The sequence below is a fragment of the Syngnathus leptorhynchus genome, chromosome 8 (assembly GCF_054491065.1).
Source record: "Syngnathus leptorhynchus isolate UIUO chromosome 8, UIUO_Slep, whole genome shotgun sequence".
Classification (NCBI taxonomy): Eukaryota; Metazoa; Chordata; class Actinopteri; order Syngnathiformes; family Syngnathidae; genus Syngnathus; species Syngnathus leptorhynchus.
The window spans coordinates 8,097,624-8,121,526 of record NC_141202.1 but is presented as its reverse complement, the minus strand read 5'-3'; the positions used below and the strand labels follow the sequence as shown (position 1 = coordinate 8,121,526).

The 23,903-nt window shown below is 40.2% G+C and overlaps 4 protein-coding genes across 5 annotated transcripts; all 4 read right to left on the bottom strand.

Annotated features, from left to right (window-relative positions):
- Nucleotides 1-298: 298 nt before the first annotated feature.
- sqlea (squalene epoxidase a) lies at nt 299-5,001 on the bottom strand. Its single transcript, XM_085917799.1, has 11 exons — nt 4,532-5,001; nt 3,543-3,786; nt 3,202-3,379; nt 2,731-2,827; nt 2,384-2,497; nt 2,057-2,228; nt 1,492-1,587; nt 1,129-1,271; nt 901-997; nt 741-828; nt 299-652 (listed from the first exon to the last, which is right to left on the bottom strand). The coding sequence occupies exons 1-11, from the start codon at nt 4,793-4,795 to the stop codon at nt 460-462; spliced, it is 1,686 nt and encodes a 561-aa protein (XP_085773925.1). The 5' UTR covers nt 4,796-5,001; the 3' UTR covers nt 299-459.
- A 1,165-nt stretch (nt 5,002-6,166) lies between these two features.
- Nucleotides 6,167-10,691, bottom strand: LOC147052258 (uncharacterized). 2 transcript variants are annotated; one of them, XM_085919313.1, is made up of 14 exons: nt 10,585-10,691; nt 10,246-10,322; nt 10,099-10,171; nt 9,448-9,560; nt 9,322-9,347; nt 9,080-9,217; nt 8,803-8,912; nt 8,580-8,675; nt 7,864-7,947; nt 7,436-7,562; nt 7,248-7,353; nt 6,738-6,920; nt 6,590-6,664; nt 6,167-6,419 (listed from the first exon to the last, which is right to left on the bottom strand). In XM_085919313.1, exons 1-14 carry the CDS (start codon nt 10,610-10,612, stop codon nt 6,333-6,335), a joined length of 1,323 nt encoding a protein of 440 aa, XP_085775439.1. In that variant the 5' UTR covers nt 10,613-10,691; the 3' UTR covers nt 6,167-6,332. The 2 variants fall into 2 exon arrangements, with proteins under 2 accessions (XP_085775439.1, XP_085775440.1); XM_085919314.1 differs by lacking the exon at nt 10,585-10,691 and having other exon boundaries at nt 9,731-10,171; nt 10,246-10,317.
- A 624-nt stretch (nt 10,692-11,315) lies between these two features.
- On the bottom strand, nt 11,316-19,807 carry rnf144b (ring finger protein 144B). The gene is made up of 8 exons (XM_085919160.1): nt 19,569-19,807; nt 16,510-16,774; nt 15,671-15,775; nt 15,352-15,412; nt 14,644-14,851; nt 13,383-13,515; nt 13,216-13,305; nt 11,316-12,125 (listed from the first exon to the last, which is right to left on the bottom strand). Exons 2-8 carry the CDS (start codon nt 16,693-16,695, stop codon nt 11,967-11,969), a joined length of 942 nt encoding a protein of 313 aa, XP_085775286.1. The 5' UTR covers nt 16,696-16,774; nt 19,569-19,807; the 3' UTR covers nt 11,316-11,966.
- A 318-nt stretch (nt 19,808-20,125) lies between these two features.
- LOC147052256 (dynein regulatory complex protein 9-like) lies at nt 20,126-23,565 on the bottom strand. Its single transcript, XM_085918898.1, has 10 exons — nt 23,524-23,565; nt 22,950-23,078; nt 22,827-22,855; nt 22,606-22,728; nt 22,201-22,285; nt 21,948-22,109; nt 21,492-21,566; nt 21,032-21,163; nt 20,868-20,957; nt 20,126-20,388 (listed from the first exon to the last, which is right to left on the bottom strand). The coding sequence occupies exons 1-10, from the start codon at nt 23,527-23,529 to the stop codon at nt 20,275-20,277; spliced, it is 945 nt and encodes a 314-aa protein (XP_085775024.1). The 5' UTR covers nt 23,530-23,565; the 3' UTR covers nt 20,126-20,274.
- Nucleotides 23,566-23,903: the final 338 nt, after the last annotated feature.

The following is a 23,903-nucleotide window of genomic DNA, read 5'->3' as shown; positions in this document are numbered from 1 at the left end:
ACTTTTATTATTTTAGTCTTTTTGAAAGTTAGTCGTTGAGCTGCCAGACGGATGATGAAAATGATTGGACCACCAAAACACGACCACTTACCTGAACTAATTTGTGACAGGTTGCTGCTTTCATATAAAAGTGGTTTAGGAAATAGATAGAATACCTAAACCTAGTCTTTTTTTTTTTTTTTTAATCACATTGCAAGTCGTTACTTTTGAAGATGTTTGGAAATCCATCTGAACTTGAGGTTTTTATTTTAAAAGAGGTGTGTTCACAATATCCACAGTGTATTTCTGCTACGTCCAGTCTGAGTAAAGAATTTTTTTTAATCAAAACAAGTTTCAAAGGCAAAGTCATCGTGCAAAAATCACAAAGTGTCCAATACAAAGACATATGACAAGTACCACTTTTTTTTTTTTTTGCAAAGTAGTGCTCAACAGTGACATCGTGTCTTGTCTCTGTGCCATTCAGTACATCAGGTGCTTGAGCTCCGAGTAGATGAGGGGGAACATGACCGTGCAGGCTCGGAAGAGGATTGCTCCGCTTTTAAATAAGGCTCTGTGTTTGGTGCTCCAAGGCTCGCACTTGAAGTTGAAGTAGATGGCGTACAAGGCCACGGCGAAGAAATGACCAATGAGTATCATTGGTCTGGGTGACAAACTGGGAAAAATAAGAATGTATTGGTTCATTGACAAATATATAAATATAAAACAGCTTGGGAATAAACTCATTTTCCTATTGTGCATACACAGATAGGAGTCCAATTGGTCCAGCGATGCACTCTCCTCCGAGTTTGAAATACTGAAAGCAGGCTTTCCTCAGCTCATGCAGTGATTCTGGCCAAAACACACCAAAATGACAAATATTGTCGAAGCTAATAACAATGTTTGTCGGATCCGGACGCTCACCATCTGTGGCTGCAAACAGCTCGTACAAAGCCTGGGCTAACACGTTCACCACAAAAGAATGTGATGACTTGCGCTCCCAGTGAAATGTTTTCTTTGCCTAAGAGGTGGAAAACAAAACGAGAGACTTCAATTATCAGTGCTGTCTAACAGATATGTTACTGGTTCATGTGAATTGTCATCGTGGGTTTGAGACCAGTAAAAGGCTGATTGGTGTGGCGTCTTTTTCACCTGCAACAGGGCTCGCGCGTCGCACAGGTCTGGAATGTTCTGCAGCAGGCTCCTCCAGATGCGGACGTCATTGAGCGCCACGCTCATCCCTCCTCCAGTCAGAGGGTGCCTCATGTTGTAGGCGTCGCCAAGGAGCAATACACCTATAAAACACAGAAATACAATCTTCATCAAACCCTGCATTTTTATCAACATTATCTTGGGGCATATCAGCCACCAAATGATAAGTAAATTCTACCTAGCAACAAGTCTGCCTAAAATGTAACATGGAAAAGTATTACAGTACTCTGCAAAAGTCCAAAGCCATTTTTTTTTTCCTCCAAATGTGTGGCAGAAAAGGTCAGGTTCAATGTGATTCGATACCTGGCTTGTTGACAGGAGAGGGAGGGAGGAAGCTGGCAGGCATGGACCTGACACGGTCGTTCTGTAGGGCCTCCATGAAAGGTTCCTTTAAATGCTCTGAAGAGAGAGAGAGAGAGAGATCACTCAGCCACCTTTCCGGGAAGTTGCACATTGACTGCATGTGTGGAAAGTGCCCGATCAATACGTCGATGTGACCGACGGCAGTATTTCAGATGGACCCCTGAAGGTTAGTGTAGCTTGCAGAGAGCATTGCTGATATTTCAGAGGAAACCCCAGCGCTGGCATGAATACAAGTGCCTTCTAGCACAAGGCGACATACCTGTGAAGAACATTTACCCATTGCCCACCCTCATCCCCATCACACTTACTCTTATTATTAGAGTGAATAATCTGAACGAATAAAGATTCAAAACCAATACAGTACATATGCTTTAAAATGCAGGTGTGTGTGTGTATGAAGTCCTTTTAATTATAGTAAATGCCCAAATTCTTTGATGAAGTGGGTCAATCTGGGATTTAATTCTTAGCCGGCATTTGATCTTGTAAATGTATTTCTGGCCTTTACCTGGCAACTGAGGCTGGACTTTCTCTGCCAAATATTGTGGAAGGTTACGTGGCATCTCCCCCCTCACATCCACAAGCACTCTGGTGTGGCTGGAGGAGATCTGATAAATGAGCACAGGGCTCGGGTTGGCCAGCACCAGCTCCGCATGGTTGGCTTTAAACTGGGGGCAATCCTAGTACAAGCCAATCATTGAGAGAGAAAAAAAAAACAAGTGGAGGTGTGTCACATTGTTTCCCATTACTTTTCTAAAGATTGATTTACACTGCATGGTTCAAGTAAAACCATTTAGTTGTGTGCATGCCGATAGGGACTTGTGTAAAAATGCACCTTCATGAGGCAGCCAACAAAGTGAGAAGAAATGTGTGCTTTTCCAGACACCAGACTCTTCCTGAATTTGGAGAAGCATCCATCAGCCACCACTGTCAAGGCTGCATGCACTTCCTGCAAGACATCTCCATTAGTACAAAAGCGGATTGCTGAAAGAAACCGCAAAACTTGTGTAAAAATGTGATAATTATCATGGAAAAGCGGGAAAATTATATAAAAACATGAAATCTGCCATGCAAAAAGGTGAAAACATCAAAATGATGATGTTAAAACGTTTATTAGCAACTTTACACTCGTATTAAAAAGTATATATGTATTCAAAATAATAATAATTTCCTTTTTCTCACCTTCACGTCCCCAGTGTGTTTATCTTTGTAATGTATTCCAGTTACGCAGCCATCATCTTCCTCTAAACTGGTCACAGTGCCTTCTATAAATCTGACACTAGAGGGCGCAAATGGACAAATAACCAATAGCCAATAGATTAGTTTGGTTGTGTTGACTGAATGATTATTATTATTGTGCAACATCAGTTTGTGTTGAGACACAATGGAAAACATTTTGAGCATTTATTTGATATCCAGCCACTAGCAGACTATTTGTCCTCTCTAATAAGACAATTAATTCAGTGCACTGGTAGAACAACTAGGCCACATTAGTTAGAAGAACCACTCTTGAAGTTTTTTTTTTCTACGACTGCCATCTACTATTATATGTATAACCAACACCAAAAGATGATTTGACATCATTTATAATTCTAGAAATAAATAGTATGATATAAATAATAAAAGTAAATCTAGATGTATGTCAGTACTTACTTGGGTTCAGCTTGCGCAGCTCGCCGCAGGCCCATGATGAATCGCCCGTGATGGAAAGCACGTCCGCACTGGACGTTGTCCTCTTCCTGAGGGTAGGGGATCTCCACTTCTGTGCTGCTCTCCATGTCATGGATCACATAACCGTTCACCAGATGGGCATCGAGACCCTCCACCGAGCCTGATGGGGGATGACGATGTTAGTTTCTTTTAGTTCAGATGAATAAACCACTGCTTTACGCAATAATAGAATGCGTGCAATCTACAAATGGCATTTTATCAGCAGAGTTCAGTGTGTACTGCAACAACCGCCATCCCCAAAAAAGTATTTGAATGTCACTGACCTTCCAGGCCCAACTCTTTGAGCGCTTTATAGCCTCCAGGTTGCAGCAACTCCCCTACGATCCTGTCGGGCTCCTTCAGATCCCTCTCCACCACCGTCACCCGTCGACCGTCCCGCGCCAGAACGGCAGCCATTGCTGATCCCAGAACGCCAGCCCCGACTATCACTACATCTGGCTCAGCATTTGCCAGGAGTGAGGTAGATGTGGAAGACACACTATCCACTTGTTTCCTTCTTCTTGGGATCTACCGGTGAAATGACATACAGGTGGAAAAACTGCAAACACTATTTGCTCCAATAAAATAGTGGACGAGCTACATGGTAGGTATTGTTGACCACAGAGTACTAATGATAATGATTTAACGACAGAAATGCATAGGGTCGTAGGCCAGAAACTAGGATTCTGTACTTAACTAAGTTTTCTGTTGACGGTTCAGTGCATATTGAGTACAATAAGGGGGAATATGCACAACCCTAACAGTAGCAATTGTTATTTTGTATGCATGTATGCATGTATGCATGTATGTATGTAAGTATGTAAGTGTGTAAGTGTGTATGTATGTATGTATGTATGTATGTATGTATGTATGTATGTATGTATGTATGTATGTATGTATGTATGTATGTATGTATGTGTGTATGTATGTATGTATGTATGTATGTGATAATAATCATATATATATATATATATATATATATATATATATATATATATATATATATATATATTATACTCAAAGCCGCTTTACATACACAATTACAACAGATTATCAAGATAAAAAAACGTGACCAACTTGTACACTATGTACAAAAAAAAACGTATACTTATAGTATAAATACTTATATATATACTTATTTATATAGCTTTCAAGCTTTCACAAGCAGGTGGTGGGTTACAAGAATCAATTGCATGCATGCAACCCCAAAATCGTCTGTAGATATAAAACATATTTGAAAAAGTGTATATAGCTCACTTTGGGAAAATCTTACCTTTCGACACGTGTCTGCATTCTGATTTCTCTGTGGGTTGAGAAGGTTGACGATCGGCAAGAGGGACAAAAGACTCCGAGGTAAATTTAACACCCGAGATACTCTGGGCTTGTGACCGTGATAATATCGGAAATAAGACAACAGCAGTCCCACTGACAGGCATAAGACGAGGACTGTCATAAGATCTCTCTGAGCCAATGTCCAAACAGCTCCGGACTTTTTGTATATATACGTGAAGCTGGCTAATCCCAAAAAAGTCCACATCTCGGAGTTAAAAAAAAAAGTTAATTAAATATTTAAAAAAAAAACTGTTAGAAAAAATATTGACACCGTCACACCAACTTTAACCGTCGATTGGGATCGGAGACGCATTCATATTCGTCCAATGTTCAATCAAAGTAGTCCAACATAAGATGTCACTTTGGAAACTCATGTTAATTCTATAGTTTGCCAAATCGAGGGATGCTGAATATCATATGGCAATTAAAGAGACGCTGACTATTCTGATTGGACGCCTTTACAGAGCGCTCCCACCCTTCCTCCAATCAGATGAGACGCGCTGGTGAGCAGAGCTCACGCTATGTACTGATTGGATTTCAGAAGACTCCACTCGCACGCCGATTGGCTCGCTGACTATCGGGATTATAGTATGATGTGATGTCAGGAGAAAGGTGCGCATTCATTTCTGGAGCAAAAGCAGAGTCACTCAAGTGTTGAAATTGCAACTTGTAACGGATATCGAAGCTTGGACGTTGAACAAGGGCCATACACACCCAATTTGCCTTCCAAAGAAAGAAAGAAACTAATATATGTATACCAATATATATTTCTAAGTAGTTTTATAGGTGTATTATCAGATTTTGAATTGATAAATGACAGAAATTTGAGTTTAGTTTGAGGGCATTACAACAACCAAATGTCACTGACTTTATGAAATAACGAACAATGGCATTCTCTAATGGTCCTTAAGTAAGCACGATATAAAAGGTAATAAAGCAAAATGTTTTTCTTTAAGATGCAAAGATGGGACAACTACAAAGTCAAACACAAATCAAATACAAATCAAATCTAAAGGTCAAATTGTACCGCCCCAAAAGATAACATCAGAGCGGGATCACATACGGAAATATATCACAGCTTTGTGAATGACAACTCAAAACATGAAGGCAAGGAGTACAGGTTTCATTTGTCAAATCATTTTAATCTTATGAAGCTATAAAAGAAATCCACATATACTGAGCTACGAAGCAGAAGTGGTTCAGAGGGTGGTATGTAATGGATGACTTTGAATTAAAAATGGGAAATGGTATTGCTCAAATACTTTTTAATGAAAAGGGCTCAAATCTATCCCATCGGGCAGGCCAAAGAAACTCATTAGTCAAGAACAGGAAACCTAACAGATAAATAGAAGAAAATTATTCCAAAATGATTAGTCTGAGAATTATTAGACATGTTTACTTCTACACATTCAGGAAACTATACAACCATTGCTCAGTATTAAATATAAAATATAATTTGAAAAGATAACAGTAGCATGTGCTGGACCCAATTGAATGTCCATGAACTTGCGCTGTGAATGTGTTTGTATCACTTTTCATAACATTAGTTGAGCTAGTTAATAAACAACAATAAAGGAGCATTTAATTTGCTTTTAATGTTCTGCAACACACCCAGGACTGTCTTACTATTATAAACAAGATAATTACATGATACAATCAACTTAATGTGCTCTTTGAGCTTTGAGGAGCGGATTTAACACAATTTAATTACTACTGTGTTTTCAATGAGCAAGGATGACTCTTTATTTCACATAGTAATTAAAGATGGATTCATATTTTTCTTGCTTCCCAGATGTTGATTTTGGCTCACCATTCTGCTTGATAAAAGCCTGGAATAAAACATAACATTAATATTTGATAATTAATTACAAAAAAAATGGAATGTCCCAAGAAACATTTATTCCATACGAATTGGTTAAATTAGTGTAAAACCACAAATATAGCAACATCAATGAAAGATATGTGAAGATAGGCAAGGGTAGTTTGGACTTTTACGTACCTCCATCTCCTCCAAAGTAGCAGAACCTTCTTCCACTTTCAGTCCAATGCCTTGGCTGAAGCTTGAGTATCGCTCCTGTCCGAATAATCCAAATTTAGAAAAGGCCAAAACGCATATTTGGAAATTTTCCCAAAGTGAGAGAGTATACCTTGACCATGTTTGCAATCAGCCCATCTTCATGGATGGAAACAGCATTCCGGAGTCCTCGAGCAAAAGCATCCATGGCTCCGATGTGAGCGATGAATAAGTCCTCCGGGTCAGTGGACTCTCTGCGCACCTTGGCATCAAAGTTCAGGCCTCCGGGTTGCAGGCCACCTTGTTTGATGATGGTCTGGAGGGGTGGTGACACTTTTTCAGCAAGCCAAACAGTGCGACGACATCAAACAGCAAATCGTGAGTACGCAACTACATGATCTGTCGCGAAACTCTTCAACAGCAAAAACAAAACTTGCCAATTTGATTCTATGGTTTGATCGCATAGTTTGAAATGTTATTCATCACATTGTGCTTGTACATAAAATCACCCATTAAAGGGACAACAAGTAAGGCAATTCAAACAATAGAACTGGATTTGATTATTTATTTTTTTTAAAGCAGACTAAACTGAACTGCAAAGCAAAAATCGGAGAGAGAATGACTGAGAGTCTGAAACTATCACCTTCATGACCAAAGTTGTGTTTCTGATGTCCATAGGGAACTGGTCAGTATCCCAGCCGAGGTCAGGGGATCCAGTGTTGGCATCGACCGAACCCAGCATACCAAAACTGACAAGAGGCAAAGTATTGAGCCGCTAATTTAAGGGAGGTTCACACGAAGGATGGATACAAGATGGTTGAGGTGTCTCACGCAGAGGCCATGACAATGTCGTGTTCATATGAGTGTCCCGCCAAGGTGGTGTGGTTGGGCTCGATGTTCAACTTAAAGTCGCGTTCCAGATCATAATGCTTGAGGAATCCTACGACGCTCATAGCATCTGTGAAGGGAAACAGACATCAGAAGGAAATTCGTAATGCCATTAATCCATTCCATGCCCCCCCCCCCCCCAAAAAAAAACAACCACAATGTTTTGGTCTTGTTTTTAATAATATTGTAAAATATAAAAACATGAAACATCAATAACGTAAATATACAGTGGAAAGTTCATTTAAGAATGCTGCGCTCCTTTTTCACTTGACGATCTGGAGCTTGCTTGCGATAAAAACGCTAAAATCGACAGCTGGCCAACTGGAAAAACCTGGAGGGTGAGTTGCTTGCATACAAGTTGAACACCTTACCGTAGTCATATTGGTGTTTACAGGGCTCCTTTGGCTTTGGCTCAATCAGAAACTGGCACTTTAACCCAATCTTCTCTTTATATTCTGGTGATAGCAAGCACATGTCAAACACACACAGAGAAACATCCATCGTCATTCATCGATTTCGTGAGAAATTTTGAACATGACATTTCAACTTTGGAAAGTGTATGACATCATAGAACAACTTATTGGTGTTGCATCTGGATCCGGTTGGTCGGGCCAGCGACTTAGTGCAAATTAAAATACCTGAAATACTTTTTTTTTTTTTTTACCCCCATCAAAACAAAACGGGTTCTCCCTAGTTTCATGCACCCACCCCATATTTAAATTTATGTGGAAATCAGTTTTGCCTAAATATTAGTAGGTTATAAACATGCACGATAATACTTTGGGGGTTCTTTTGTTTGTCGTGATTCGAATACATATCGGATTCATAAGGCACTAAGATGCAAAGAATGCCCAAAACACCTTAGGATACAGTGCAGCTTTTTATCCACCCTGATAGTTTACTAGTATGTATCAACTTTAGTGATACAGTGCAGCTTTTTAATCCACTCTAATAGTTTATTAGTATGTATCAACTTTAGTTGACAGTATTAAATAATAATGAGCATGGATGACCTTTAGAAGGCAGCTGTTGTGTTGGATTTCATTAGATTGCGCTCATGCACCATATGCAGAGTAGATTGACTTACTGACAGCCATTTTGAAGAAGTTGGCCATATGTTTCAGTTCTGCAGCAACATCAGTATTATGGACAGAGAGGAAACCCTCTCTTCCTCCCCAAAACACTAAGAACAAAAATACAATTGTTGATGTTTATCGATTTGTTTACAAATGTAGGACATTCATTGGTTGCATGGATCAAACATTTTAGGTTCATTCATGTATATGTTGATGGTTCATTATGTCCCATACCAAAGTTTTCTGCACCCAGCTTCTTGGCAACATCGAGCCCCTTCTTGACCTGAGCACCAGCGTAGGCCAGAACGTGACAGTCTGGGTTGGTGGCTGCACCATTCATGTACCTGCCAAATACAATTAGAACCGCCATCAACTATAACATCTCAATTGTGAGGAAGTCAAAAGCGCTTTCAGTTGCATATTTTAGTTTTAAGCTTAAATAAAATACTGCATCAATTTTTTTTTACAAATATCAAGAACTAAATACTGTCCAAATTCACATTGCACAGACCTTGGATGGGCAAAGAGGTTGCAGGTCACCCACAGCACTTTGATTCCAGTCTGCTTCTGTAACTTAAGAGCTAAATCTGTGATTTCATCCAGATTTTTGTTTGACTCCTCCAGGGTGGAGCCCTCAGGTGCCATGTCTCTAAAAGAAAGATATATATATATATTTTTAAATAAGGCTGTTTTGCCATGTTTGTTTACCTTTGCTGTTCAGAGGATCATGTCATGTCATGTTAGGTCACTTACCTGTCATGAAATGTGTAATATTTCACCTGTGAAAACATGCAGATGTGACAAAAAGGTAAACACGCAGGATTTCAGCCAATCGACTTTGTTCAGGTCAGATTTTAGGAAGATGTTAAATTCCCTTACGCCAATCTTGGTAAAAAACTCAAAAGCTGCCTGCAGTCGCTTCTTGGCTGCTTCCAAGGGCGAGCCTTCGTTCCAGGCCCGAAGGAGCGTTGGAAAACCAAAAGGATCAGCACCTGCAGTTTTATTAAATGTATTGTTAAATTCTAAAACAACTTGATGGTGAATGTAGTCATTGTCACATCTCTTCCCCAGCCGTTCCACTATGTGTCTGTTGTCATGGTTTCTGTCTGTGTGCTCGCCCCTCCCCTCCTGTGTGCCCATGATTAGTTTAATTCTCACCTGCCTCTTGTTACCTGTCGTGTATATAAGTCCTGTCCGCCCCTCACTTCCTTTCGGGTCATTGTTGTCTTGATGTCTTTTTGGTTCTTGATGTCGTAACGCTTCATGTCTTTTTGCTTCCTGTCATTTTCAAGTCTGTTTCGGTTAGTCAGTCAGTCATGTTATCGTTTTAAATCATGTCAGTTTGCCGAGTCATGCTACAAAGTGATAACTGAGAATGTCATGCAACCATTTCCATATTGCAAATTATAGGGAATCGCTGCATTTGACTACAAAACTATATGCATTTTTAATGGAGCTCTTGTATTTATGCAAGTGTAGTCAGTGTCTTGGCATGTCATGACATTTTGGGTGGCAAAATTGTTACAATACCAGTTCCACAAAAAGTGTGCCAGTAGCAGACTGAGAATCTCAGCCAGTCCTCCATCGTCTTCCCCATAAGAACCTGCACATGAGAATGACACATTGGAGATTTAAATCACATATGCATGCATGTTAACGTCCTCCACCCGTCTGTACCTCCTGTGCATTGTAGTATTTGAAGCACATGACCTCTTCTGGCCCAGCACCAGCAACATATGGGATCTTGGGAATCCCTAGTCAGCAGAAATGATTCACTTTGCATATCGAAAATCAAACCAGGCAATCAATAAAAACACATCTCCAGTCACGCATGTTCCAAAAATGTGCGAATTTGTGTGTAAAAGATTCAAGACAAGGCTCAGATAAAATGCGTATAAAGTACAATTCAATTGGATTCAGCCTTCGTGTTTGCAGCCTCGTCAAATAATTATGATCCAAAAATCCAACATATTTGAGTTTACGATGCGTGTTGAATAATGCAAGAAGTGTTTTTACCAGCGAAGAATTCCTGCAGAGACGCCATTGAATCACGACGATTACGGCTGCTGACTTTTGCAAGTTTGTTGACGTGCCACTTTCCTGAAGTAGTAGTTCAGTACATGACCACAGGGTGGCACCAGATTCATTGGAATGGTTGTCTTAAACTTAAAGCAATAGTTAAATCCTTAAAATTAGAAGTGCATTACATTATGTGATGAGGCTAAAGCTTTAAAATCCAGATCAGGCTTAATGTTTATCAGAGGTTACACCTTACTTGTAAAATATAGAATGAAGAGACTAAGAAATCCAGAGCAGTGATTTATGGACATTTAAATGGCAGTATTGGTTAGGGAATAACTGATGATGAAATGCTACGTTCAACTAGTTTTGGTACAGACAGTGTGGGTTTAGTTTCTTCTCAGTGAGAGTGTGAATGTGAGTTGCAATGTTTGTCTGTTTGCATCTTGTAGTATATCTTGAATCAATACTGAAACCCTCATGATTTCCCTAGCCACGCCCACATTTCAAAAACTTGGCCTTTGAAACTGCAAACACTACACACCAGTTCAGACCTGTACTGTATGTATGCATTTCAGTTCGGTTTGCATAATGCATGGCTTCTACAATGTTCTCCTTTATTGAAGAACCTTGACATACCAGATCAGAGTTTCTCCTTGCAGCCTTTTTCATGTCAACACTGACAAACAGGATTCATGAATTGATAGAAATAACACAATACCAAAATACACAGTCAATGCAGTTTTTATTCCATTTTTAGAAAATGTGATGCTGAAACATCAATAAAAATATCCACTTAAGATATAAAGTATGAATTTTCCTTAGGCGAAGCAGTACCTAACCATCGGCAAAAAAAAAAATAAGAATATTTACATTTGATATATTTTAAATGGGATAGATTTTTGTGCACTATTGAAGCCCCATCTTGTTTCACGACAGAATAAGGTGCACATGGGAAAGTTAGCTTTCTTCCTCTTCACTTTACTTACCAACTTCTACATTCTAAGCAATGTATGTGCATACAATAATAGAAAGGCAAACAAATGCAAGCCAGAACCAGTAGAGTGAGGCATTTAAACACCTCTCACTTGGCATCGAGATAATTCGCACACACACACTAAAACGGGGTTGAAATGCACTCGTCCAAAATGTGCCGCTTTCTAGTTATTACCACTCTTCTGGCATAATGCTCATGAGTCTCTGTTAATTTATAGTCCCGTGTATAATATTCCTACTGAATAGTTTCAGGTGCTGATTATATGTACTTATTGACTGTCAAAGCTCTCATTTGGTTTAGTAATGTACAGCATATCCAGTCTGGTGGAGTCCATGATTCCTCCAGCTGCTAGAATTTGGTGCAGGACACAATAGGCAAGCTGCTATGTGGAGGGGTCTGGTAGACTCAAGTCCTTCTTTCTTTTCTTCTTCTTTACTTTGCAGGGCTTGCAGAGGCAGCACAGGATGCACGGGGAGGCCAGCAAGAGGAATGGAGAGGTAATCAGTATTACAATGCTTACCCCAACCAGGATTCCTGCCACCTGAAGGGCAACATGGGAATAATGGTCAGATTGACAAAGTGACACTAAAATATACTGTACATCAAATACTCTAATAATGTCAAAAGGTGCAAGAGCAAGGTTGGCTGTTGTGTTTTGCATATTTGGATAGCATAAATCGCCATACTGACCATCATTGCTTTGACACGTGAATCTGACACGGGTTTATTCTGTGTACTTCACCTCATGATTGTTTTGAGAATGTGAACAGAGACTTTTTGCAAGAAGCGTAATAACAGAATAATCAGAAAATCCACTGTAATCTGTTATGGGAAAAGGGCAGTTTAAGGCAACTACAGACAAACATTTCCGTCTACATAAGACAAAATCAAGGCAAGAGTTAAAGTAAAGCTCATCTGACAGTATGAAGCAATCAAATGTCTTGTTATAAGACATGTAATTGTCATGATGATAGGGGATGGCTCCAAATAGATTTGCGGTTTCTAAAACCTGTTAGGCAAGGAAGTAACCCAATCACAAGATGAAGTGCACTCTTGTACTTGTGCAACTTTGCAAACTCTCTGGCCCAGGGGCGTAGAATGGCATTAGAAAATGAGTTATCTTGACTATATGCCTTGTGTATGATACTTGTAAGAACTCTCAAAAGCACAGTAAATCTTTCGTTAGTTGCACCATCACAACAGGATGCAGTCAGAAAGTTAGTCGCTAAATTGTTGCCATGAAATGAGGGCAAGAATTTGGGATTATCTCAGATTAATGTCTGATGAAGGGCTAATTGAGTACATGGGCATTTACAATAAATCCTTAACATCACGTAAGATGTTTTTGGAAAATTATAAGGATCAGCTACATTAGTGTCATCTCAGTAAACTACGCCAGGGTGCAGTGCTCTGTCCTGCATTTTTTCACAGAGATAAGATTTTTCTGTTTGGTGGTGACCGAGTTAAACGTGCCCTTTGGAAAGCTTGCACTCTCACAAAGGTAAAATGTAAAAAGAAAAATATCATCGGCATATGAAAGGTGTGGATAGTGTTTTCTGCCATGTTTCCTTTCTTGTTTTCAGCATTTATTATTTTTCTACCTAAATGCCAATTACTATACTCATCTGTACCTGCGTTCGGTTCCACATAACCGAGGCTCTGGAGTGGCCGAGTTTATTCCTGCAAGGCCCTTTATCGTAATGCCTGAGGAAAATGTCACTCTGCAATTACAAGACACGCATTGAGACAAGAAAGACATTCCAAAAGTTTTTTTTTTTTTTTTTTTAACAACACTCACATCCAAATTCTGTAGACAGTACCAACAGAAGGTGTGTTTGCAGCTCTTGCACAGCATTTGTGCACAGCCCTGGTTCCGCTCAATGTAGATTGCACACACGGGACACTGTTTGATGGCAGAGTCAGAGTCGCCGCTGCGCCGATCCCCGGAAATGTCGTTAGAAAGAAAGACAAGGGATGTAAAACGTTGCAATGTGAATGGGGGAGAGTTTCGAGGGGTATGTGAATTTAGTGGCTCGGTGTCGAGTCTGTGCTCGTTTATTTATTTTGGGAGTCAGCGGTATGACAGGGGTATTCTGAGCAGTGAGCACATCATGGGCAAAGTCTGGAAGATTTTGAACGACTGCTCTATAATGGCAATTGTTTGATCTGCTCAGAAGTGGGGTACACCTTTGATTGGTCATCTGTCAATCTCAGGGCACGAGCAAGGCACAACATGAATATGACAAGTATTCACAGTTTCAGACACATCAGGGTATGTTTGCACTTGTAATATGTGTCACTGGACTAGACCAAAGTCTAAACTGTGAACTATGAACTGAACTAGTTTAAATTTGTGAATTGAACTTTGGACTAGTTTGCATACAAAATGATTTTTGTCAACACTGCTATTAGTAAGTCACTAGTGAACAGAGCCGAACAATACACGAGGATTTTAAAACAGGTTGTCCAGGAAGGGGTATTTACAAAACCTTTTTTGTGTGTCAAAACTCCAAACTGCTAAAACAACGAGGCTATCGTTGGGGCTACATACGCTGGTAGATTTTTTCTTGCGTGTGTTGCTGTGGTCACCGTTGTCAGTCACCTGATCTGAACCTGACGGAGCATAATTTTCAAAGGTTTTACTGGAGAGGCCAGCCAAAATTTGGTGATATGTTGCATAAAGTATCATTAAAACTCTATCGTCGTTCAAGTATTTGTTCTGGACCAGCTCAATGAATTCTTGTTCGGTCAAACGAGCAGAACAGCCTGCTTCATTGCAGTACACAGGCTCCTTCTGTACAGGGAGAAGTCTGACATTCCCTCCTCCCTTCCTCCCTTCAGTTCAAGCACAATGGAATCACAATATTAGCCAAGTGATATAAATCAGTCTGGTCGTTGCAGCTCAGTGAGCAAAAACAAAGTTGGAGCAGAGTGTTTCTAAAAACGTGCATGGAAAAGTTAAGAGTCAACATGGCAAACACATACAAGTGTTACTTTGCTTAATCCTCACTCATCTTTCTCCCACATAGCGCTTCTGCTTCTGGGCCTGTCTGACTGACCTGTTTTCATGCAAGTGTGACATCATAGGTTGGCGCTCGGGGCATGTATGGCTCTCCTGCCAGGGTCCTCTGCAGCCGGAGCAGAAGATGGTGTGACAAGCAGGGCACGCCACAGCGGAGGGCTGGCCTTCGGAGCTCGGCGGCACGTCGCACACGGCCTGGCATTCAAGCGCCGGACACCAGGTCTTACTAGGATCCAGCTTTACTCCTGTGGACAGAACAAGTGGTATTGGTTCCCTAACCAAGCTTGTAGTGTAGCTCTAATTAAATCAAATCAAATTGCCCGATTGAAATTAATTGGAATCCCTATAATACGTTCCAGTTCCCCCCACCACACAAAATTTCTTGTGTCTGAAATCTTGTTTTTTCACGCAAAACTAATGCAGAAGTAGTGAAATAGTCATTTGCATCACCTATTGGGCTAATCATGACATTCAATGGCCACAATGATGAGTACAGCTGCAAGTTTTACTGAAAGAGCAAACTGTTTATAAATGTTTACAAACTAAAACAGAAGTTTCTGTAAGATCCAGCAGGCTGGGGGAGAGACAAGAAGGGGGGTGGGGGGGAGCAGGCAGCCCAAACACAACATCCCAAGAATGTGAGGCTCAGTGGTGCTACTTGGTGTAGCCTCGGGTGCGACCTCAAGTTGCACCGTGCCTGCCACCTGGCATCAACACACTTGCACAACAGTACGATACTACCCACCTCTCTCAAACTTCAAACGCTCATACAGTTCAGTCTGATCAGCAGAGGCCAATTCCGATATCTGAAAACACACAAAGAATAACCTTGTTTTGAAATACAGCATTCATCATGAACTTTTCCCTTCTTATACCATTTAATTAAAATACAGGGCTCTGTGACTTTTGCTATCACTTCTACACTTGCTTTAAAAAAGATCTTTTTATCCTGTCATTAATTTAACATGTTAACATTAATCCTATGGAACACATTATTTTAAAATAATCGTAGTCTGCACAGCAACTTTATTTTAGTTTCCCTTGTTTTGACTGTTAAGGAATACCTCAGAGTCAAGTAGCACTCCAGTGTTTCTGCACGCCATATCAGGACAAGTGATGGGTGCCCCCCCACCCTCCTTGATGGTCAGTTGAACATACTGCTGCAGGCACTACAGGGGAAAAAAATATCACACCAGCTTTAATGATTATAATCATTATATTAAATAGAACAAGGTACCTTTGCACAGATGGCTTGTTGCGCATGCATATTAAGTGCACAGTCAAATAATTACTATATAAGGAAGAGTAGATCACTTTTAAAACTTCTGCAAAATATATCATTTAGAAGTCATGCGTAAGGCATTGAGTTGCTCAAACGCAGACTGATTTGAGGAACATAAAACAGGTTACGAAATGTCTTCTTGGGTAACATCCCAGATTAAATTGTCTTCTTCTTTAGAAAATATTCCAAAAACACCATCTTGTAAAATTCCCCAAACTGAGGAAGAAAAAAAAGAACATTATCTTTCAACAACTGAGATAACAAAGTCACAGTCTATCAAATCTAATTCATTTCCTTTTTCAGGTTTGTTATAGCAGGAGAAAAGATCAACATTTCCATTTGCTTTTTATTTCTATGAGGCGATATTGTTTATAAGAGATCATAAACTGAATGAGTGAGAGTGACACCATATTCTCTGTGACAACAGTATATGCAGAGGGCACACACTTTCACCAATCTAAATATAGCACGGAGGCACAATTCTTTGTCTGCAGTGACCACGGTCCAAAAGAACACCAACAGCTTATGTTTCAACTACGGTCCTAAATGCAAACTGAAAAAAAACAAAAATACATACAGCCAAGATATTAGTTGACATTAAAGATGTTCACTTCTACTTACAGTTATACAGTAGACACATGCGCAGCTGTGCAATGCCCTGGTGAGTGCAGGTGGGTGCTCGCAGAGGCACAGCTTGCAGAAAACATCAAGACTGGACTGATGGTCGCCATTGATGGTTTTAGATTGTTGTGCTTCTGGTTCTGAATCCTCAGGACCCCTGCTCTGTGTGGAACTTGTGCCAATCATGCTGAAGTGAGGTGGTGGGGGAAGTATGAGCGTGCTGCTTCTAGCTCCTCTTCTGGGACCGCGGAGTGAAGGGAGTAGCCTACATGTTGTTGACAGGATGACAGAAGCGGCTCAGAATTAATTGTCTCTTCTTTAGGTGGAATATATTTGACATCATTTGGCCACCCTTAATCCATCTCACACAGAGAAACTAAATATACTGAAACCAATTTCCAAACAGTTGTATTCATTGATTTTTGGTTGAAACAGAGTTCTTCACAACAATTAACAATGTTTTAAACCGGTTTTCAATTTCGAAAAGTGGATTTCAAATAATTTAGCTAGAAAAAAAAAACACTCTTTACATAAGTAAATAGCAAATTTGAAGTATTTTTGACATAGAATATTGTTTTCTAGTACTTCAGTTTTTTTTTTTTTTTAGATATTTGCTGTTACTGACTTTTACCTTTAATTCCTAAACATTACTTAAAATAATCCCTCCACATAGCTGATCGGATATGTTTAAATTCTAGTATTGTGTCCCCTAAACTAACATTATGACTCATGGTATTGCTTACAGCGATGGCCTTACGAAAACCCCCTAAAGATATTTTTAAAAGCATGAAAAAAAATATTTGCTGATCAACTATTTGCAGCACCCATTACCAGTACCAAAAACAGAGCTTCTTTGAATAAGGCCAGAAGTACACTCTGTGACTTTGAGGAGGAAAAAAAAAGAAGGAAAGCATTTAAAAGAACACCAGGAGTTATCATTGCAACATGTGATTCACACCTCTGGTCCTAATCATCATTGAACCCCGGCTGAAGATTAAAACAACTACAGCCAACATTTCTATACTATAATAAACAATATAATTTCCTTTGGCTTCTTTGCATTGGACAGTAGAAAATGGAAAAGGTAAATGATGATGTCATACAGCATTAGCAACCATGGCAGTGTCTTGCTCAAGGACATTTCAAAATGCATGGCCATAATGTGACTGAAGATTGAATTGATCAACTTCAGGTTGGGAGGCAACCACTCTACCTCTTGAGCTCAATTGCCTCAAGTCACTGTTTTTGATGATGTCTCACCTAACTTATTTTTGTGGGGTGTAAAAAAAAAGATACGTGGGTGTAGGACAAAGCCATAAGTGTAGAAATGATGCTTTTATAATCTTTGCAGCATGATTGGACACAGTGTCGCGTAACCAAGGAAACTGCGAGATAAAATGCCGTAGCCTGCCAAAATCACATAAAGTTTCCCTGTTTAATAACATTCAAGCTGTTGAAAATGAAAGAGAACTTTGTAGCAATCCAGCCAGTAGTGACCTACATTTCAAAGAGGTGATCTTTCATTATCTGTTATCAATCAGTGGTGGCATGGGTCCTTGTAACTGGTCTATCAAAACATGGTGGCATTTTCATCCTTATCAAGCCAGGCTACTCACATAGTTTGATGTGCCGAGTTGGAAAATAACATGAGGACACACAATCTGGTTTGTAATCACTGTTTGCAATCACTAGTTTGAAGTTTGGCATTTTTAACCCTGACATTTTGAATAGCTGCATTTAAGTGGAACCAAAGATGAAAAAAGTTGTTCCATGTCAAGTACTGAATTAGAAAGCAAACAGCAATAAATAAATGAATTTTTTGCTTCGGAAAATTGATTGTCGAACCTCGCGAGATGAGCCGAGAAGACCCGCATGCCAACTGACTCCGTTTGTTATTACATTCTCCCTACTCTGGGGATTGCATCAAGTCTAATCATGCCTTCAAATGAAGCAAGTGGGAGCAGTAAAGCCATCCTAAAACACAAAGACGCTCCTAAAGCAATGCGACAGTGAGCGCCCGGCCGGCGCGCTGCGGTGCGCGGTCGGCGGCGCGCTACGGTTGCGCGTTCGGCGGTGTGCTGCAGTTGCGCGATTAGACAAAATTAAGCTCCCTGTGCACTGGGGTCCACTTACATTTTGGAGAGTACATCAGGACTTTCAAAATATGTTCTAAATTTCAGCAACGGCTCTGTCACAAAAATGAGACCAGCGCGGTGCAGTTGCGCGGTCGGTGACGCGCTACGGTTGCGCGTTCGGCGGTGCGCTGCAGTTTCGAGATCGGACAAAATTAAACTTCTGCGCACTGAAGCCCACTTAAATTTTGGAAAGTACATCAGGACTTTCAAAATATTTTCTAAATTTCAGCGGCCGCTCTGTCACAATAATGCGAACAGCGCGGTGCAGTTGCGCGGTCGAAGACGCGCTACGGTTGCGCGTTCGGCGGTGAGCTGCAGTTGCGCTATCGGACAAAAAGGCCCAAATGAAAAAAAGACAGTTTTTGTTGTTTTTTTTTTTTTTTTGCTTGGAACGGATTATTAAAAAAATTCCCATTATTTGTAATGGGAAAACATGATTCGGAATTCAAATGATTCACTTCTCGAACAGCCTTCTGGAACGGATTGTGTCCGAAAACCGAGGCTCCACTGTAGAATCCCACAAAAAATTAAATTCATGTCACTCAACTTATTTGCCTTGAGTGTAATGACGCCAGTTTGCTGTAATAAGGTGTGGAGCTTCAGCCATGCAGTCAATTAATTGCAGTGATCCTGGTGGCTGGCATTCCAGCCAAAGGGGATCATTATTGACCAAAGGAGCAAGAATCAGATCTACTTTTGATCGTCAGTCCCAGATTACTGCAAGAAAGCAATTGCGAGATAGTTGGGCAACCAAATTTTATCCAATATTAAAATGCTGGGGGTTCGTGGGAGGGGGAAAAGTGCCATACCCTGTCAAATAATTTCTACAAAATTCGTCGAAACTTCTTCAAGTTCGAATTAATATTGAATAATTGACGCAGTGCCCGCCCGTATAGATCATCAGTGACGAGCGGGGCCGCTTACCTTGCGTGAGGCCAAAGCAGTGAATGAGCTGCATGGGTCAAGATCCGCAGCCGCAATGCTTTTTCCACACACTGCTACCGAAACGTGTGTTGCCAGGTCTCCTCACTCGACAAAGTTGCTCCTCATCTGACGCTATCGTTCGCTCCACCAGCCCCAATAATTCTTCAGCGGTCTCAATAAGCCGCTCCCTTCCCCACTGTTTCAACATTTCGATGTTGCCGACAGTTCAGACACGAATGAGAAAATACTTTAGAACGCCTCCTTTCGTTTTTCGTCATCGTTGCAGCCAGGAAGCTGCGCTCACAGTTTTTTTTTTCTTTTTTTTTTGCAGCCAACTTCCATTTTTGCCCAGATGGTGGCGCGCAGAAAAGGGAATTGTGTTCTCTGCACAACCACATTTTTTCACGTTAAATTGAATTCTGACTTGTTTTGCAAACATTAAACCAATAAAGATGCCAATCTAACGTACTGAGCCTAGAAGAAGAAAAAAACCCAGCAACAGCCACTAATGCATTCATGTACTTTTGTGAGCTGTCAACATAATTTAATTAATCAAGTAAATTTTTATTGAAAAATGACAAGAAACTCATTGCATCAAACTAGGGCTTGTTTTTGGAGAGGCTTTTTAAAAAGCTCAATAAAGTTGATTTGGGATGATATGGTCATGTACACAGAAAACACAAGAGAGAAGATAAATAAATGCAACTCATTTCTTCTTCTTCTTTTTTCCTTCCTTCTTCTTTTTGCTTTTCTTCTCTTCTACTTTCCGATAAATGCCAAAACCTTTGCGGACCATGCAGCCTCTCCAGAAGGCCTGCACCTATGAGGGACAAACGACACGAGTCAACTCACCACTCTCTTTCCACAAAGTCTTCCAAAGTACAGTTTGGAACAGGAAACAGATGTGGTTTATGTTTACCCATACAAGCGAGAAAAAGAGGGAAATTGCTCCAGCTTTGTAAACTGTGAACCACTTCAAAAATGAGGAACATAACAGTACAGTACTGCAATTTGAAAATCATGGGACTGTATTGTTTATTGGCTTGCTTTTTGAGTTCATATTTTTATTCTCATTCTTGCACACAAGTGATAGGTGAGCGCTAGGGAGTGCTATAGCTCCATCTGTTATATCAACAGCATGACCCCCCCCCCCCCCCCCCCCCCCCACTCACACACACACACAGCACACACCCTGAGTAATGTTGTGATTTACCCATTAAGCATACACGCAACCCCAACAACCCACACAGGCCACTTGAAATATGTTTGTCAACTTATAAATAAATGAATAGTTGTTACCTGGACAGCAGCTTTATTCCTAAGCTCCAGTTGGCGCAGTCTCTCCTCCTCTTCCCTTTCCTCCTTCACCACCTCTTCCATCTCGCTGTACTAAAAGAAGAAAAGAAAGAAAAATACTGACCCACACTTTTCACTTTGAAATGGGGACTGTGTTAGTTGCTTACCTTCTTTTGCATTGCTGTCAATTTTTCCAAGTTGATTGCTCTTCTGTAGCGCGTGCTGTTGAGATGCTGCTCTTTCTCTTGCATGTTCTCGTCAGTGCACTGCTGCCATTGTCGCAGCTTCTCTTGTAATTCCTGCTCAGTGAGAGAAACACGATGAACTTGGACCGATGGATAAGATCCATGGGAAAATTGGACACATTTGAAGACAAAAAAAGGTCATTACTATTGCATTTGCATTTTATATTCTGTGTTAGGTAATAACTGTTGGAGGATTTGATTCTATCAGGTTGAGTATTTTACTGTGATTGAGTTATTTTCCGTCTCGACACAAACTGAAATCTCTTGGTTTGCTGGATCATCGACCAGAGGTGTTTTTAACAAATATTTCATGGCTCAGACTATGTCTCTATTAATTCCTCGTAGCATTATTGCAATTGTTCAGTGTTTTTATAATACCAACCGCATTTTGTTTTTTCAGAAAGATCTTTGATTCCTCATGAATTCTCTCCTGCAGTTTAAAATGGTCTTCCAGCAGCTGAGACAGAAGGAGAGAGAGAGATCAGATGCTTTAAACTCCATTTAACATGATATCCTGTTGCATTATATTAACATACAAATGTATGGACATTTTACATATGCAGCAGCAATATTCACAATTACCATCAGCAACCATCAATCAAAAATACATCAATCTAACCAGAATAAAAATGGTCTACTTTTATTTAAGGTATTAACTATTGGGCATTAAAAAATATTCAAATTTTAAATATAGTGCAATTGCTAAGCCAAACAACTTGTGCAAATATTAACAGTGAATATGTAATATGCACATTGTGATTGCACCCAAAAAATGTTTACGTTATCATTAGCTCAGACAACAGTGGCTTTTGGAACTATAATGGACGGCTGCACTCACCTCAACTTTGTCTACAAGTCGCTTCTCCGCTTCCTTCATCTCAATTTGTGTTCTCTGAATCATCTGCGCCGTGCTTCTATCCTCCATTTCCTTTCTTGCAGCATTCGATTCAATAAGTTGGTGAAGCCGATCGTTGAGATCGTCATGCAATTCTTGCAGTCCCTAATGAGATGACGACGTGTTGAGGTTGGAAATACATTTATTCACAACATCAAAAAGAAAAAACAATGGTAATTGAGATGTGCTGTCTAACCTTCAGTTCATTGACTTTCTGTTCGAGTGTCTCTTGTCGCTTTGGAAGTGTACGTCTTCTCCTCTCCATCTCCATCTTTTCCTCTCTGGGGGCAACACGACACAACACACTTCATCATACCTAATAAAACATGTTTAAAAATACTGTGCCTGGACAAAAAAATATATATATATTCCCTCTGACATCGTGATATAAAAAATACATAATTTATGAAGAGGCCTAGAGGTCATTTTCTGTTGTGATTCTCATTCGAGAACCTGCGATAGGCTGATGCTCACTGTGACGCTAAACAGGATGGGCTGTCTGCTACTCATGAGTGCTACATTGCAGATTTCCAAATGTAATGTTGTTAAGATTCTCTCATATAGCAAGCATTATTTTTCACTGGATGATGTGTTGATGAACCTTTTGCTGCTCTCAGCATTCTTCTCCTGGTCCTGTCCATCCACCACCTGCAACAGACAGGTGAAGCTCTGCTTCTCCTCGAGCTCAGCCTGTAGCTTGGAGACCTGCTGTGAGATGTAGTGACTGCATAGACAGAACAAACACAGCAGAATCCACAAGCTGAGTCCAGGTCAAATTCTCGTCGATGTATTGAATTGGTCATAGAATCTGTGTGTACTCACCAATCTCGTTTCACCTTTTTCACTCTGGCCTAAAGGCACACACACACACCAAGAGAACACAGAATCAACAAAGATCATCACATTATCAAGCTGACTACTGTGTGGACTGTCCAGTATAATCACCTGTGACTTTTCGGTGCTACACTCCTTGTGAATCTGGAAGGTAAGAGCGTGTTCGAGAATGTCCAGCTGGTCTGAACACTCCTCCAGTAAAGCTGCAAGCCTGAGACTCTGGACATGGGACAGAGACATCTAGAGAACATGGATCCATTATGTAGAGTGAGGTGGACCACCAACAGATACATTGCCAACTTGAGACACAGGAGGGCATATTATTACTATTATTATTACTATTATTATTATTAGTAGTAGTAGTAGTAGTAGTAGTAGTAGTAGTAGTAGTAGTAGTAGTAGTAGTAGTAGTGTCATCATTGTTGTTGTTGTGGCAGTGAACCACGTCATTTTGCCCAGGCAATCGGCGAAGATAAATAAATATTTTATGATATGATATATTATTGAATAGTAAAAAAAAAATTCATATGTATTTTTCATTTGTCAATCCGCAATTAAACATAAACATATTTCCACAGAAAGCCTGTTGTACGACGGGCACAGTAGTGGATCGGTAGTGGACATAAACAGTGCTCAAATCATGAACTTGGAAATATAAAAAAAAACGCCAAAATAATATACTTACTTCCATAATATGCGTGTGAAGTGTCACAACAGCAAACAGAGTGGCGAGAGATGAGTTTTTAAGTCGCTATGGTAACGTAGCTGTCACGTGATACAATTGACTAATCATGACTGAAATTCAAACGCATTAAGAATATGACGTACACATTAATAACGCCGAAGAAGGAGGAACACTGCACAGTATATTTATTATGTGTAAGTGTGGCAGTAGGAAACGCGTTTGCACGGTCTAACCAAGAAGCGCACATGAAAGCGCTCGCACGCACGCACGCACGCATGCACGCACGCACGCGCACAAATGGGAAATCAACCCCCATAGGTCATGTTTTTTAAATGGTCTAGACTCAATTAGGAAATTGCAGTATCCAAAAAATTACCTCA